Source organism: Petaurus breviceps, unplaced genomic scaffold (assembly GCF_028583685.1).
Source record: "Petaurus breviceps papuanus isolate PSGF00001 unplaced genomic scaffold, PetGlider_PUasm1.0 77, whole genome shotgun sequence".
Taxonomy (NCBI): Eukaryota; Metazoa; Chordata; class Mammalia; order Diprotodontia; family Petauridae; genus Petaurus; species Petaurus breviceps.
In genome coordinates this window covers 10,506,243-10,524,052 of record NW_027186492.1, presented here as the reverse complement: position 1 = coordinate 10,524,052, position 17,810 = coordinate 10,506,243, and the positions used below count along the sequence as shown (strand labels likewise).

The following is a 17,810-nucleotide window of genomic DNA, read 5'->3' as shown; positions in this document are numbered from 1 at the left end:
ATCTATCTATCTATCTATCTATCTATCTATCTATCTATCTATCTATCTATCTATCATCTATCTACCTATCTATCTATCCATTTATCCTTTATATATCTGTCCATCCTTTCATCCATCCATTTATCTTTATGGTATGGTGGGTCATAGTGAACTGCAGTGTAACACCAAAGGAAAAATGCAAAGAAGAAATAGTATAAAAGATTTTAAGAAGGCAATATGTGTATAGATACAAAAAAATGGGTATGACTGCTAGCTCAGCCATAAAGGGTTATGGCTTGGGTAACTGGTATTCTTAGGAAAGACAGAAGGTTTTTTGTTTTGAAATAATCAACTAAGCAATAAATGATAGTGTTTTTGTGAGGCTGAATTGTTTCTTCATAAGAACAAAGTTGGAAAAAAACAAGAAAAAGCAAAATGGGGGCAGGTTTCATATCTGCTACACAGTGAATCTAAGTTTGAAATGGTTCAGGGATTAAAAATGGACAGTGAAAAGCAATTACCCATTTGAAAGCAGATCCAACTACAGTAACTACTGTAAAGTATCAAGAACTAAGAATGCAAAGCTTGGTTTACTTTCATTGCTTTTACAATTCAAAGAGAAGATGATGCCTTTAAGTCTGTTCCAGTATGTCTTTTTCTATGACACAAACCAGCAAAAACATGGGGTATAGTGAAAACTTAGGGCTTGAAATTGACTTTCAGGAGCTGGGATATCAGCGGAGAGATTAAAACCTCAACTTTAATTTTCTTCTACAAAGAAAACTGAGAAAACTATCAAATTTAATTAGTATGCAAGACATTTATCTCTCTCCTTTGAAGATAATGCTTTCATATCAATATGGAGTATACCTCTATGAAATATTTTGTTGTTATTTCTAAAAGTCTGAACTAACACAAATTATAACCTCTCTATGCCTTAGTAGATTATTTCATGAGTTGCTATAGACCCCTTCGTAAATACTCTTCCCTGCCCCCACCCCCGCCCCGCAAAAAAAAAAAAGGAAAAAGAAAGCACAAGAGGATTAATATATAATCTTCCTAGAAAAATAGGCTGGAACCAGACACATTTTAAGTGTCAGCCAGAGGAATTTGTATTTTATACTAGAGTCAATAGTCACTGATTGTTCTTGAGCAAGGGAGAAGTGTGGTCAGACTTATGACCAGAAATATCAATTGGGCAGCTGTGGAGAAGATAGATCAGTAGAGAAAACTAGATACAGGAGAACAATTAGATGAGTCTCAACAGTCTAGGTGAGAGGTAACAAGGGTCTGAACTAAGGTAGTTGTGGGAATGGGGCAAAGATGAATCTCTGAACTGAATTTGGAAGTCTTTTTGGTGACTTAAAGACTGTGAGTGTCTGGAGGGTGGAAAGGGAGCAATGGACAGGAGACTGGGGGAAGTGACTTTGTTTCTGGCTCCTTAGCTGCTTCTAAATCCTTGTTGGAATTTGGAGACTTGGAGAATTAGGACTGAACAGTCTGATGATCTTTCCCTTTCTGTGCAGATTACTCAAATATTGTCACATGATATGATAATTCTCCATTACCAGCTTGATGGGAGAATTTAAAAACAAATATATCTGGGGCTACATGCAAGGTTCAAATTCTTTTACTTTCAAATCACCTCTCTCTATTCGCCTTGCACAGACTTGTACAGTTGAAAGGAACCCCAAAGATCACTTAGAGTAGACTAATGGGAATTCGTTCCCTATTCAGCCTTCTCTCTGCCTAATGACAGTTAACATTTATTCAGCACTTTGCAGTTTACATGGAGCTTTACCTATGTTTGACCCTCACAACAACCAGGTTAGATAGATACTATTACTATCCCCATTTTATAGATAATAAAACTGAGGCTGAAGTGACTTACCCAGGGTCATACAGCTATTAAATGTTTAATTTGAACTCAGGTCTTCCATGTCCCATACTCTAGCCACTGCTACACCATGCTGCCTACCCAGTCACTGACTGTATACACATAGTAGATGCCAACTAACTGATTATTTCCTTTGGAAATCATTATATAAAATAGAATTGAAATGATGGCAACTAAGTATGGTTGACAAATCACCTCAATTAAAACCTCAGTGGGCTCAAATGAAAAATGAGGATGAAGTAAGCCTTGAATTTTTCTTCTCTCCTTTCCCAGGGTTCCCTTTAAAGCTTTATTTATCTATTTATTCATTTTTTAAATTATTTCCTTCTTACATTTATCTCTGCCCTTGCTCCTCATAGGGCTATTATTTTGAGGATAAATGAAAGAAAGACTTATGAAAAGGCAGTTTTCAAACTGGAAAACATTTTGAAATTTTCTTTTAAGTTTTTTTTTTTAATTCTGTTCAGTTAATACAAACCAGAATATCACAGAGAGGAAAAAAAATGATTCTACATAATAAGCAAAGGAGTCCTTGAATTTCTCTTCTCTCCTTTCCCAGTCTTCCCCTTTTCAATTCAGTTCGACCATTTTCAGTCATGTCTGACTCTTTCTGACCCTATTTGGGGTTCTCTTGGCAGAGATACAGGAGTGGTTTGCCATTTCCTTCTCCAGTTAATCTTACAGATAAGGAAACTGAGGCAAACAGTTAAGTGATTGCCCAGGGTAATACAGGTAATAAGTGTCTGGGGTCAAATTTGAGCTCAGGAAGATGAGTCTTCCTGACTCCTATTTACTTATTCAATTATTTATTTATTTTTGTTTATTCCTTCTTTTGTGTCTTTATTTAATCGTTTAGTTAATCAATTGGTTTTTAAAGAGAGCTACTGGCCATGATTGTTTTTTTTTCCCTCAATGAAGTATTGTAGTTCACTTTCCCAAGACTGGCTTGTGCCTTCTATTATTTGATTTATGGTTATCGAAGGTAAAGTGTATATGAAGAAGTGAAATAAAATAAACTGTGTGTCATCTCTAGTCGGGCTGTCAAGATTCTTAAAGTTCCCATATTGAAATAATCTGGTCTTTCCATTAAGAGGAAATGGGAGCAATGACATTTCCAACTCTATTTCCAACTCTATCAGGAGAACCTTTCAGAGTTCTTTGGTTTCACTGGTGTCTATGCCCTGTGCTGCTGGGAAGGAGAGGCATTTATTTACTATTTCAGTGAACAGAAGTAACTTCAATGGACCCAAACTTTAAGAGCTATGTAAGGTTAGTCTCTCCCTGAATTCCTTTTGGGTTGACTTCTATTAAAGGTATACAGTAGGTTTAATTACACAACAGGGTGCAATTTATGGAGCGATTGGTTATTAATAAAACTGAAGCACGTCCTACAGTAAAAAGATCTATTGTCATTTTCCACTAAGCCACCCAGATGTTTAGATTTTTTTTTCCCACTTGGCTGTTCCTGATTCTGTTAAGATGAAAATTGACTTTCAAGAGAAGCCTCACAAAATAAATGATCTTCAATTCTATTTCCATTTTATAGGGCTTGTAAATGTTGCTGATGTTAGCCATTTTTAGTTTTTAACATAATCTGCCCAATGCACTTTAAAAGAATAAAACAAAGGCTCCAGGTAAATGACTAAATTCATTCCAACTTTTTGTTAACCTTTTCCCCCCATGTAAAAGGGTTTCTTTTTTTCTGTCATGTATTGGATGATTTTTCTTTTCTTTGAATGGGAGGTTTCCTGTTCCTTCCCCTCCACCTCCACACACACTTTGAAATTTGTGCAGAGGAAAAAAGTAGCATTTCTGGCAAAATTACACACATGAAAGACATTCTATTATTTTCCAATAGAAGAATTCAGTCTGATTAAATCTAACATGTGTTTATTAAGCACTTACTATTTTAAGGGTCTTTGGAATCATGGGACTGTGGCAAATACACAAACATGCATGCATACACATGTATATGTATGTGCATATGTGACACACATATATATATATACAAATATATATAAAGATATGAAAGGAACTGAGGATACAAAGACAAAATTTATTTAATTTTTTGCTTTTTGGAGGGCAATTGGGGTTAAGTGACTTTCCCAAGGTCACACAGCTAGTTTTTGTGTTAAGTGTTTGAGGTCGGATCTGAACCCAGGTCCTCCTGACTCCAGGGTCAGTGCTCTATTCACTGTGTCACCTAGCCACCCCCACAAAGACAAAATTTAAAACTCTTTTAGAGGTGAGCTAGACATGAGTACCCTGTTAATTCAGCCTTGATTTGGGGATGAAATAAGGTACTTGAAAGTCATAGAATAGGTAACAAAATGAAGCTTACTTAGCCCTAATATTATAAGGATGTGATTTCCTCACCTTCTTCTCCATATGGAAACAGTGTCTGGCCAGCTGGGCAGACTGTGATACCTCACATGGTCTTCAGACACCTACTAAGTTGGAAGGGCCCCAATTCTACATAGGTGGGATCTTTTTTTATCTTATATGATCAGGAAGCTGCATCAAGATAGGCAAGAGACAGTCAGGTTTTATGAATAGGTTTGTGACCTTTTAGGGAAAACTAATCCCTGTAAGAGGTTGAGGTGGGAGATTTCTTTATTTAACCCTCTGGCAGACTTCTATCCTATCATAGTCCCTTCCTTCAAGGAGCTTATATTCTACTAGGGGATAAATAGCAGTTTAATTAGTCACTCCCTCTCTAGCCTAGTGGTACAGGCCTAAGGTCCCTACTGCTTATAAGGCTGAGACTGATGGATAGAGATCCCTTAAGCTGAGTAGTTCTGCTGATCTGTAGTAGGACCAAAGCCAACTGGGAGTCTGCACTAAGTCCCATACAGTTATGGTAAACATCCCCTAGGAAGCTTTGAGAAAACCAGCCCAGGTCAGAAAAACCTTCTTTCAAAGAAGATTAGTGACCCCCTCTCACAATCTTGTCTCAAGGGTAAGCGGTACCATTTCTAGAATTAGATGTTCAGTATCAACACTCCTATCAAAAGAAGCAAGATAGTGTTGTTAGAGGCAGTTAGATTACTCAGTGGATAGAGAGCTGGGCCCAGAATGAGGAAGACCTGAGTTCAAATTTTCCCCCAGACAGTTATTATGTGTGATATTGGGAATGTCACTTAATCTCTGTTTGCCTCACCTGTAAATGGGGATAAAAATAGTGCCCCCCTCCCAGGGTTGTTATAAGGATCAAATGAGATAATATTTGATAAGCGCTTAATACAGTAATAGGCACATAGAAATACTATTATTATTTTTACATTAGTAGTTAGAGATAGAGAGCTAGCCTCAAAATGAGGAGCTTATGGGTTAACTTTTGCCTCTGATACATATTGGCTGTGTGACAAGTCAAGTGACTATGTAAATTACTTAACTTTTCTGTATTTAAAAAAAATATCTAAGCCAGGTATTCCTAATCCAGGCTGCATAAACTTGTTTTTAAAACTTGTTGATAACTGTATTTCAAAACTATTGATTTCCTTTTTAATTGCATGCATTTTATATCATGCATTCAAAAATGATTATGAGAAAGGATCCATAGTTTTCACTACCCTGCCAAAGTGTACAAAAAAAGGTGAAAAATCCCTGCTCTGACATATAAATTACAAAGAAGGGAGTCAGTCTGCATTAGAAGACAAATGAAGTCACAGGTCCAATTCTAATCCCTATTAAAAGAGTTTCTTTTTTTAAGGTTATTTCCTCAAATACTGTGAGATTACTTTTGTTTTAGGAACTGCTATGGAGCATAGAGTATGCAACATGGTTCCTTTAATTGTATTTGTCTATCTTTGTTGCAGTTGTGAGATTAAATGAGAAAGCATGTTAAATGCTTTGTAAGTCTTAAAATGCTACATAAATCTAATTATTATTATTGATAGTTATTATAATCTCTCAATAGAGTTCAACTAGCTACATACTCCAGGAAAAAGGGGAGGGGATAAAGAATACCCATTTTTTTTTTAAACCAGAATATTCAGTTAAATAGACAACCTGTAGAATGCTCCATCAGGGCATATACCTTTGCAGAATTAGAAGATAAGACTCAAAATTCAATAGAAGAAGAAGATGCTGAACTGCATTTGGGAAACTTCTGTAGTTTTTTGAATGATCCCATACTTCTGGGAAAAAAAAGCTTTATTTCACATTTTTAACAGCAATAGTTCTTCCAGTGATGCTGTACTTCTGTGAAGCATGGAATGTCTGAAGAATTTACTTTAATTAAGATGTCACAAAGGACAGTTGAGAGAGGTACATGGTGGGAATGAATAGGGTGCAACTTATTGCCAGTGAAGAATTGATATAAAACATACCATTCCAGATGTGTGTGAGAGAGATCAAAAAAGGATTTGAGCTAGTTATAAATAAAAAAAAGAAATAGCTATTGGATGGCCCAAATGCTTCATTGGTATTCACAGAATATCTAGAGACGAGGGAGAAGGCCCCCACAATGTTGGTTTAGACCCACTGTGGAAAATTTGCAGGAAAACATGGGCAAAAGTCATATATAGTAAAAAATATAGATGATTTCTGCCCTACTGGAAGAGTATCCACATCACTTAATTCATATAGATCCACTGAACTATCAAAGTGGTGAAGTACTTTCTAGCATCCAAGGCTATGACTCCAGAAGTCAAAGCTTCAATCTTATTAAGCATAGTCAAACATAACATGACTGAAAGAATATTACTTTATACTCTTAAATGAAGTTGGGATCTTGTCAGTATGGGAATTCCCTTGAAAAATGTAGATCACAGCACATTCATTCCTGGCCATCTTATGCAGCTGTAACATATACCCCCAAAAAGTTTGCCACAGCTGCTCCATCCAACATGTGAAGTCTTCCTTGCTTTCTTCAGACCAATGGAGCTCTGTGGTTTTTCACACGACATTCCTTGTTCTTTACAGAGGTTGTTTTAACACCACATACTCTTAGTTCAGGTTCAGTGTTAGGATGAAGTGAAATGAGGCACCTGCAGGTTATTGAATAGTTAACAAAAGATTTACTTTGCCTTAACAGCACCAGATCATCAGTGCTTGGTGAAGTATGTGTTCATTCAAGTGGTCTTTAGGAGTTCCCCAAGTCTGAGAGGCCTATACTTCCCTTGGATGGGACTATTTATGACTTTAGGCATCCAGGAAGCCATATGATGGACCTGGGTTGACTTTGTCTACTTTTAGGAAAAGCTAATTCCTCTTGCAGGAGGGAAGGAGGAGAGTCTGGACTTACTATCATGGCTTTGGGAAGAAAGCTACAATAGAAACACTGGTTAAATAGTGGCTGAGTTATAGCATATGATTAGTCCCCTCTTTACTTTAAAATTCCCTGATGGGATCTCCTACTCCTGTTTTTCTTAGACATTTTCTGTTGCATATTGTAGCTTGCTTGCATCCATCACACTCTTTCCTCTTGCCCTCTGTTTAATACTCTTATTTAATTCGTTGGAGGTAGTTGTCTTGTTGCCATATAACAACAGCATAATGTTCATGTTAAAAAGGTGGAGTTTTGCTCTCATGGGAAGCTTGGGATTAGTGAAAAACCACTGTAATTTCCTGAAAGCAACCTCAGCATCCCCCTTTTCAATTCTCAGGCCAGCTCATTTTCCATCTATACTGTGTATTCCAGATACATGTGTTATTGGACAAGTGATGTAGGATGTCTATCTATATGCATGTACTTGTAATAGTTTTTGTGCTAGTGATAATTATTTAGAAAAATCCTCTGTGTGTGTGTGTCTGTGTGTGTGTATCTGTGTGTGTGTGTGTGTGTGTGTGTGTGTATTTTGTAAATTCATGTCAGGTGGGATAAATTTGAAGAATTGTGATTTGACTTTTACAAGACAGACCTGAAATCTCTTTTCAGGAACCTCTATTCCTCTTGATTTTCATACTCTGAAGTTGTCTTAAGACAGTTTGAATTCAACACTCACCTTGCAATTGGGACATTTAAGAAAAATTGAAATTAATGTTGACTCTTATGCTCTATTGCCATTCCAAAACAATCCCTTAATTTCTCACAGTTCAAACCTCAGAAGCATGCTTCTAGAAGTATACCATCATGCACCCAGCATTGGCTGTGGTCTTTGTCAGATTTTTAGAATTCTATCATTACAGATATTCTATCTGGCAGATAAATATAAAAGGGGGATGAGAGGGAGGATATGTGATTTAGTGATATTGGTGTTGTATTTATTCTGTCAGGTTTCTGAAAGCTAGGAAATTGTTAGAATGGTGGTACTTCTAGAAAACTTGAGGAATAAAGTGAAGTATGTATTTCAAAAGTACATAAGGGAATAGAGAATTTCCTCTATCCTGGAGAAAAATCAAAATATGGACCCACACAGGACAGTTTATTCCTCAAGTTCAATGCTTCAGCTCAGAAGCTACCCCTGGTGCCTCACCATGCTATGGGAATGACTTTGGGTTCTTGAAGATGATATGAATGGAACAAAGTCTCCTGTGAGTCCTAATATGTTGAAAAGCATTGGAGTTTGGGCCTTCAATAGCATCGTGTAACTGTCTTCAGGCAAGGGTTATCCTAGCTATTAAATTCATGAAAGGCTAATCCCCCAAAGGTTCCCCACCAAATGAGAAATATTTTTGGTCATAGTAACTCATAAAACTATAACTCAAAGTATGTAAGTGTTGTAATCCCCATCAGGACACATCACTAAGACTGATAAAATTGCAGATAATTTTGAGTAGGAATTACATTGGTCCTTTAGCGACTTGTAAAGAAAAGGAGAATAAAATCATACTTTGATGTGACTAAATGAAAAATTAAGTATAAATTAAAAGAACCAGGTGAATTCAACAGATTTATTAAGGACTTAAGATGTACAAAGCTTTGGTGATACAAAGAGATAGAGATACAAACACATCAACAGGTGTCTAAATTGGACACTAAGAGTCCAGGAGCCAAGAAGAAGTGATGTTGGGTGTTTACTAAGGAGCTCAATGTGTAGTTTTATAAGAAGATGACAGGGGGCAGCTAGGGTGCTCAGTGAATAGAGCACAATCCCTGGAGTCAGGAAGACCTGAGTTCAAATGTGGCCTCAGACACTTAACATAAAACTAGCCGTGTGACCTTGGGCAAGTCACTTAACCCAATTGCCCAGCCTTCACCCCTCCAAAAAGCCCCCCCCCCAAAAGATGAGAGAGAGAAATATATTTGGAATTTCTCATAGTGTACAAGAGTGTGATTAGGAGAGAAGGAAGGAAACAAGTATAGATGAATAAACATAAATAAATTCTAGATAGTATATTAGAAAAATTTGATTACTAAAAGAACTTAAAAGAAACTGAGATGAAAAGCATTCATAACAAATATAAGTATTGAAAAGGAACTCACCGATCACTTAATACAGCCCATACTTGAGCAAGAAATCCCTTTCTTAATATCTCCAACACTTTTTCTTCAAGAAGAAATAGGATTCAAAGACGTTGAACTAGCTACAATCCTGAGGCAGCACTTTCCACTTTTTGGACAGCTATAACTGTTAGGAAGTATTTCCTTTTATCAAGCTGAAAAGAGACTTCCGCCCATTACTCCAACATCTGCCCTCTGGGGCCAAGCAAAACAAGTCTAATCCTTCTTCTAGATGACAGCTCTTCAAATAGTTGAAGACAGCTATCATGTCTCCTCTCTGTCTCTGTTTCTTCTGGCTAAATATGCCTTATTCCTTCTACCAGTTCTTGGATGGCAAGGTTTCCAGTCTCCTCGCCACACTATGATATAGTGGGGAGAATGCTGGACTTGGGTTTGAACCCTATCTCAGACATGAGGCACTGATGTGTCAGTGTGACCCTGAAAAATTCACTTGACCTTTCCCTGCCTCAGTTTCCTCATCTGTGAAATGTAGGCGCTGGACTCCATATCCCATCTCTATCAAAATCTAAGATCCTATGATCCCTTTGGATGTGTTTGGTGTTTAAGTGCCCTTTGTAAAGTGATGAGTCCAGATTTGAACATAATTTTCCAGTTCTTTTCATATCCCCCTAAGACAGGGATGGGGAACCTAAAGGCTCAAGACCACATATGACCCTCTAGGTCCTCAGGTGTGGCCTTTTGACTGAATCCAAACTTCAAAGAACAAATCCCCAAAAGAATTTGTTCTTTGAAATTTGGATTCAGTCAAAAGGTCACATTTAAGAACCTAGAAGGCCACAGGTTCCCCACCCCTGCCCTAAGACATAATGCAAAGATAACTTGTCTTCTCTTGTTCTAAGACAGTATACTTTTTTAAAAGAGCTACCAGTTTTGTCCATCATCAAGATAAGATATATGAAATTTATCTTGGAGAATGATAGCTAAGAACTCTTGTAGAATTAGAATTAGAATAAAGTTCACTTGTAGCATAGAATGGAGGGTGACTTTCAAGTAACTCATTGATTTTTATGGAGAAAAGACTACTAGTCTAGTTAGAGAAAGGATAGGCATTGTTGTTCAGCTGTTTTTTAGTCAAGTCCAACTTATTGTGACCCCATTTGGACTTTTCTTGGCAAAAATACTGGAGTGGTTACCATTTTCTTATCCAGCTCATTTTACAGATGAGGAAACTGAGGCAAAAAAGTTTAAGTGACTTGCCCAAAGTCACATGACTAGTGTCAGAGGCCAGATTTGATCTCAGGAAGATGAATCTTCCTGATTCCAGGACTAGTGCTCTATCTACTATACCTAGAAAGTATTTAATAAATGTGCCTTTAAGATGGAAATGAAGTTTACTGTTGTAATTTCATTTGGGAGATGCCTATAATTTTACCAGTCATGGTGACTTTAGGTTTTTGGCTCTAATTTTCTCTCCTAGGATCTACTTGTCTTTCATACCAATGCATGTACTGCCCACTTTTTCTAATGGATTAGTCAAGGAACATTTATTAAGCACTTACTATGTACAAGGCACCAGTGATACAAAAATACAAAGAAACAATTCCCATTTTGATCAGTGGGGGCATTTCCTTATAAGAATCAGGATAGAAGTAGGTTTTTACTTTTTCTTTGCTCTAATCAGTTAAGGAATTTTTATGTGTCCAACTTGAGCAAGAACTGGTTGCTGTCCACTTGACTGACTAACCTGGAAAAATAATCTCAGGGCCCAACAATTACAAAGATTTATTTAACTTCAGAGACCTGTCAATGACCTGGGATCTGATCACTATTTGTAGGGCTTGTATCTATATATGTGAAGGTATTATGTGACAAAAGCACATGCCTCATATAGAAATTAATATAACTTCTGCATTTCTTATATGTGCTGTAATAGTTCTATAGCTATAGATTAGTTTTACTTCTTTAGACTGACTTTTAAAATACAGTAATTTCTAATAGTTACTACATTTGAATAAATACTGTGTACTGGATTCTATATTGGTTATGCTTCAAGATTTTTTCTCCTGATTGTTCATCTTTCCTTCATTCTAGTGTGTTCCCTGAATCTCCAATTTTTCATACACACACACACACACACAAAGATACATATGTATATGTATTTGTATGTATATGTATGTAGATAGGTAGATATATGTGTGTGTGGAGAGAGAGAGAAAGAAAGAGACAGACAGACTTTTCTCTCTCCCCTCCCCACCAGACTCTTGTCTTTTTGAGAGTCATGATTGTCTTTTGCCTTTCTTTGGGGCCCCACCTGCTTAGCACAGTGCCTGGTACATCACTAGCCTGTTATTCCAGAAGGAGTCTTTGTCTCTTTAATGTCCAGTAAGGCTGTGGTAGTGGTATTGAGAAAGGACCAAAGTAATTGGCATCATAATTGCACAAAGGGCAGCCAAATATATACTTGTAATTTACAAGGGAAGAATAAAAAATTATCTCAAAGTTCACCCACTCCAAGTAATTTATCATGAACCTCATAGCATTTGAAAAATGAGTATCAATTACAATAAAATATTTACTTTGGAAATTTTTAACTCTTACATCCATTGTGTGAGATCAAAAGTCACAGAACGGTCTAGTAGGTGTCTGTGTCTAAAGCATTTGATGAAATACCAATGTGCTGTTTTATAAGACTGAGATAATCAGATTTTAGTTCTTTGTTACTTGCCTGTTAAATTCTTTTTTCTGTTTTTCCAGGGTTTCTTGGTTTTAGTGAAGATAATATTAAGGCATTAGATGAGTGATAAATTGTCTTGTGTGGGTCTGTATTTTGATTCTTCTATAGTATAGAGAGAGTTAGGCTATAATAGATGGTCAACAAGATCTCTTCCAATTGGTCCAGAATCTCTTTCAACTACCAACCTCCTCATTTTACAGATGAAGAAATTGAGGCCCAGGGAGGTTATATGATTTATCCAAGGTCACACAGGAACATCAGAGGTAAGATTCTGTAAGATGATCTCTAAGGATCTTTATCAGGAATAATATTCAGTGAAAAGTCTTGTATTATTACTGTTATTCTTACTAGTGTTCACATTCCCTTCTGATAAAGAGGACATATTCTTAAATCTTTATGAAGTCAGTTCCCGGAGTCTGCTCACCCTTGTTTTGCCTATTAAAGTATGTCCCTTTGAAGATTATCCTTATATGTGTGGAAGGTATATTCTTCACATAGAGAACTATGAAAAATGACTATAGCCAACTTAAGAGAAAGGAGCCAGAATAGTACATAGGTTATGGATTGGATTCTAATCTATCTCTTTATACTTACACCCGGGCCTAAAAGAAACATTGTTTTGAATTAAGAGAGAGGATGACAGGCATACTGGTTAGGATGTAATCTATGCATGCATAAAATGTGCCTATAAATATTATTACAATTTCTACATATTATCTCACTGAATACTTGGCATATCTATATTAATAATGCCATATTATAATAAATATATAGATATATGCCTGTGCATATATGTACTGTGTGTATATGTAATTTGTGACCAAATGTCAGTATAGATGCTGATATTTATGTAGCTATAGCTATAGGTTAGATATAGCTATAACAGATATAGATATAATTATTGTTGTTAGTAGTTTTCAGTTGTGTCTGACACTTCATTGGGGTTTTCTTGGCAAAGATACTGACGTGGTTTATTATTTCCTTCTTCAGTTCATTTTACAGATGAGAAATCTGAGGCAAACAGGTTTAAGTGACTTGTCCAGGGTCACACAGTTAGTAGGTGTCTGAGACCAGCTTTGAACTCAGGTCTTACTGACTTCAGTACTGGCATTCTGTCCCCTGTGCCATATAGATGTAATTTCATTGATATAATGGAATCCCAGTGAGGTAAGAACTTCTAACCCTAACCTTTCTCCTGACCTCTAATCTTGTGTCTCCAACTGCCTAGAAGATGTCTTGAATTGTATGTCTCACAGACATCTCAAACTTAACATGTTCAAAATTGAGTTTAACCTTTAACCCCAAATATAATGTTTTGCTACTTATAGTCTCAGAGTGTTTCTTAGAATATCAAAAGAAAATGTATGTCCTGTGACACAATGGAAAGAGCACTGGACCTGGAGTAAGAGTCAGTGAGTTCAAATCTTGCCTCCGATGATCCTTGGGTAAACCATTTAACTTCCCTGGGTCTCACTCTCCTCATTTGTAAAATGAAAGGGTTGGTCTAGATGTCCTCAGAGCTCTGTATCAGCTCTGCCTCTATAATTGTTGTCCAGGATTACATGACTGATATGGATCAGAAGCCAGAATGGGTTCCAGCTGGACTACCTCCTTATTCATGAGTTCATGATTTGTCGTATGTTCCATGTATTGTCTTGGCTTCATCATTGCATATGTCTAATCAGTCAAGAAATGTCTCCGGTATAAGAGAACAGTTTCTTAAAAGTTATGGTAAGAGTTTTGTTACCTTCCACGTGTAACATCATCTCCCTAGAGTTGGGAACATCTGTTCTAACAACTGTCCAAAGCAACGGGGGAGATTACTGCCTAGTTTTTACATAACTGTAGAGACAGAGTAATATGACATCCTCACTTGGAAATCATCAGAATATCAGACATTCCAGTTAACATTCAGCTCAATTTCAGTCATAAAGAAACTGGTTTGTGAGCCCAGGTAGATAAGCAAGGAGAAATGACTAAGGCAAAGGATCAGATTCCTTGGAAGGCTGAAGGAGTTAAGAACAAGAGTAGAAATCTGATATGCATGTGGAGATTTAGATGTTTGATATTCAAAAGGGTAAGATTAAGGCTAATCCAGTTAAGAAGAAGGGAAAGAAGGATTTGTAGCTTTTTCTGAATCTCAAGTATCCCAGTCAAATAATACCCTAATCAGAAGTTATCACAATGACTGTTTGTTGTAATGGCTGTATTGACCATTATGTTAGCTGTACTCAATATTATTTGAAGTAAGGTAAGCTATTATTATAAAAATTATTTCCCAAACTTCTCACAACTCTGTAGTCACTTTGGACTTCTTAACAATATGTCAAAGCTTAAGTTAAAGAAAAAGCTGATGATTCTGCCTTGATAAGAAGTTGTCAGTTTGGACAGTTTGGGGGGAAAAAAAAGTCTCATTTCCTCCAGAAGTCTATTGTAGTTTCCTGTTAAAGTAATCATGGTTAACAACATGACAATTCTGAGAAACTCAGCAGGTAACAAGATGGAACAGAATTGTTTGTCTTTGATGAAAAAAAAATTAAGCCTTTTATATATGTAGTTTCTCTTGACATCCTTTATCAGTATAGGATATTTCACGGAACAAAATTTTAAAGGTAGGCCATTTCAAAAGGGAGATGTCGATTTCTGTGGTGGTTGGTTCCTTAGTTTGTGTTTCCAGTCCCAACATACAAAAAATGAATATATGAGCAATTCAGAAACATAGCAACAAAAGGTAATTTTTAGGCTTCCAAGAACATTTTCCATCAGGACATCATCCTTGTCTGAATGCCCAAAGAGTTCTATTGACTCTGTAGTAGCTGGCATACCCAAATTAAAATTGTCCCGGTAATATCATATCACCCAAAAAGTAATTACAATCACTTCTGGTATGCCGCCAGAGCCTGTTTTTCTATGTTCAAGTTCATAGCAAAGAATGAAATTACAAGTTTAGTGTATTAGTTAACTTATGTGAAGCTTCCCCCCCCCCCTTTTCTGTCTAGCAGCATTGTTGACTATACATTTTACCATTTCTGAATGTCACTTTTCCTCTTTACTTGAGTTAGGGTAAAATTGAAGTCTGAATTCTTTATTTGAAAACTCTATAATATAAAAACTCTTGCACTTATAATATATTATCATGATAATGCAAAGTTGCAGCCTCTGGAAATTGCTGTTATTAACTTGTTGACCAACACTGACTTACATTGATTACTTCACGCTGTTTTTCAAAGGAAATATTTTTCAATTAGCAAAAAAATAAATGTTAAGCTATTTTAGAGTCTCAGAACTTCTATCTACAAGTAACAGGACGTTTTTTCCTTTTAAACTGACCTAGTGATAGTAAATTGGCACAAAGCTCAAAATTAGTATTTAACATTTAATGGAACGAACAAACTAATTCTGCAGTTTAACTCAACATTTGCAGGAAGATGACTTGTACCCTAATGGCTTGTAATTAATTTTTCTGAAAATCATATTTATGATAGTCTGCAGATTCAGGGCTTTATCTAATACATAATGTTCATTTTGAGCCTTTAATTGCATTTAAATTAAAATTGGCTTAGCAGGAAGATGAATTGTGGGAATGCATCAAACCACCCAGCATGTCCTGGAGATGTGAGCCTGAAAATGCAATTTGGTGGAGATGTGCAGAATCATTTGGAGCTCATTAATTTTTATTGCACAGGTAGTTTTACTAAAGTAGGTTATTTTCTTTGAAATTTATATTTATGTTTATGTCAATAGCTGAATATTGTATTAGCCCTTACATCTATTAGAGTTTATTAACCTGGCCTAATAGGGGTTGTACATATCATGAGGAGAGGTAATTTGTGTCTGCCCTTGACTCTGATGTGGTGAAACATGCACTGGAGGAGTGCATGTTTCTGCCCCTGTGGAGGAAGTCAAACAAGTGTCTATTCAGGCTTCCTAGAAAGCTCTCTGGGAAGGCCTAGTGAGTTTTCTTCTAAGAAGTCATTTTTGCTTCTGACCTCCTGAGCCTTTTTAGATTGAATAATTTCTCTCAGTCTCTCCCTTTCTCCCTCTCTTTTCCCCTCTCTCTTCTCTTTCTTGTCTTTCTCTCCCTCTGTTTCCCTCTCTATTTCTCCCTATCCCTCTCTTAACTTCTCCTTCCCCCTCTCTTCCCACCTTCCTTTCTCCCCATCTCCCTCCCTGCTCCTCTATCTGCCCTTTTCCCTCTCTCCTGTCTCTCCCTTTATGTGATAAGGTTCTGACCTGGCCATTGCAATGAAGGACTATTGATATATAACTCACTTTTTTTGGTTTAATGTGGCTGTGTTTTGTCCAGCTAGCTTGTGATTCCTTAACCTGCATACTGTTGAGGTGATCCAATTTAATTATAATGTGACTTTACAAGGGGAAAAAACCCTTTTATTTGGTATTGTCTAATGAATACAAATTGTCCACAATCTGAAAATACAGAGAAATAAAAATTAACATTTGTCCTCTGTGCCAGAGAATTCATGCAACTGATCCTAATAAGGAAAATAATTCCATTACCTAAATTCATTAAGCACATGTGCTCTTATTTTGTGATTGTGTATCGTTCTTATTAATAGAACGATATTGTTAGCTTTTGCCATTCTGGATTCATCTCCTCCTGCCCCCTCCTCCTTTTGCAGACAGTGTAATTAGAGGTAGAAAAAAGTCACAATATAGACAAATGCCTCCAACAGAAATGAATTATATAATAGTGGTAATGATTTTCCCTAAAACTCTTTCTGCCAACTGTAGCATTTTTCACTTGACTAGGTGTTGTGGTTTTTTTTTTTTGCATTTGTGTGCATGCACCACGCTGTTGTATTTTATGAAAACGCAGAAATATTTCTCCATCCCGACAATCTGCTGCAAGTGCTTAGTTTTGTGGTCCGAGATGATAGAAGCCGGTATTCATTTACCACTCGCCAATCACAACTTGACAGAGGTATTGCTTATTTTCTCATTTCATCGCTGAAGCATGCCGCTGTAGTTTAGTCCCTAATTACTCTCAGACTGAGACGTTCCAAATATTCCCATGGTGGTAATATTTTTCTGCCTGGATGAGTCATTACGTTGTTTGGCAGACTGAAACACCAGCCTTTCGTGGTTGGAACACTACCCCTCATGTAGCACCACATCTTTTCCTCGCTGCTGTCTGTTCCACGACTTTGGTCCTGCTGTGACATTTCACGCTGTACTCTACGGTGGTGGCACATTCGCCTTCCTTCTTAGGACTGATTGGCTCGGTGCCAGCTCTTTCTTCAGGGCCAAGGACAAGAGAATGGGGGTAGTCTGAATGGAACTGCTTAATGACCTAATGGAGCAGCTCCTCTCTCCCGCTGAGAGATAGGGCTTATTTGTTTGCTGGTTCCCGTAAAGGTCAGGGAAAATCCTTTTCAACAAAGGCTGTGACAGTAAGAATGATCAGTACCATGCAGTCCTGGTGCTTGAGTAACTTAATACATCAGGTGTTCCCCTCCTGTTAAAAAAAAAAATCCCTTTCTGCTTTCACTTCATTTTCAATATCCTCCAGATGGCAGAAAGATGAAAGCGATGATGCTTAGACCTGGATGGTACTGTATGCCAATGCCACGTCTGAGCCAGAGAAAGCTTTCCAGGTGTTCAGCCTGAGATGGCGAGGACATGTTTAAGTTTGGGAATTGAAAGGGGGAGGCAGCAGTGTGTCCTACTAGGGTCAGCTTTTCGCTGCCCTTAATCATGAGGGTTGATATTTATGGATAAAGTGAAAATTAGACAACATTCAATCCAAATCAGCCTTTATTAAGCCCCATCATGTCAGGTGTTGTGTTCTTGGCTAGTGATTAGGGACACAGGGACAAAATGGGGGGGGGGGG

At 37.1% G+C, this 17,810-nt stretch overlaps 1 protein-coding gene across 5 annotated transcripts in view; it reads left to right on the top strand.

Moving 5' to 3' along the window:
* NPAS3 (neuronal PAS domain protein 3) overlaps positions 1-17,810 on the top strand; it is a 1,174,175-nt gene that overhangs the window by 452,587 nt on the left and 703,778 nt on the right. For 3 of the 5 annotated variants that reach the window (XM_069105968.1, XM_069105972.1, XM_069105970.1), the window contains one exon: positions 12,159-12,221. The exons of the other annotated variants lie outside the window; for them this stretch is intronic. In XM_069105968.1, the coding sequence (XP_068962069.1) occupies positions 12,159-12,221 (63 nt within the window). The remainder of the gene's footprint in view (positions 1-12,158; positions 12,222-17,810) is intronic. 5 annotated transcript variants of the gene reach the window in all.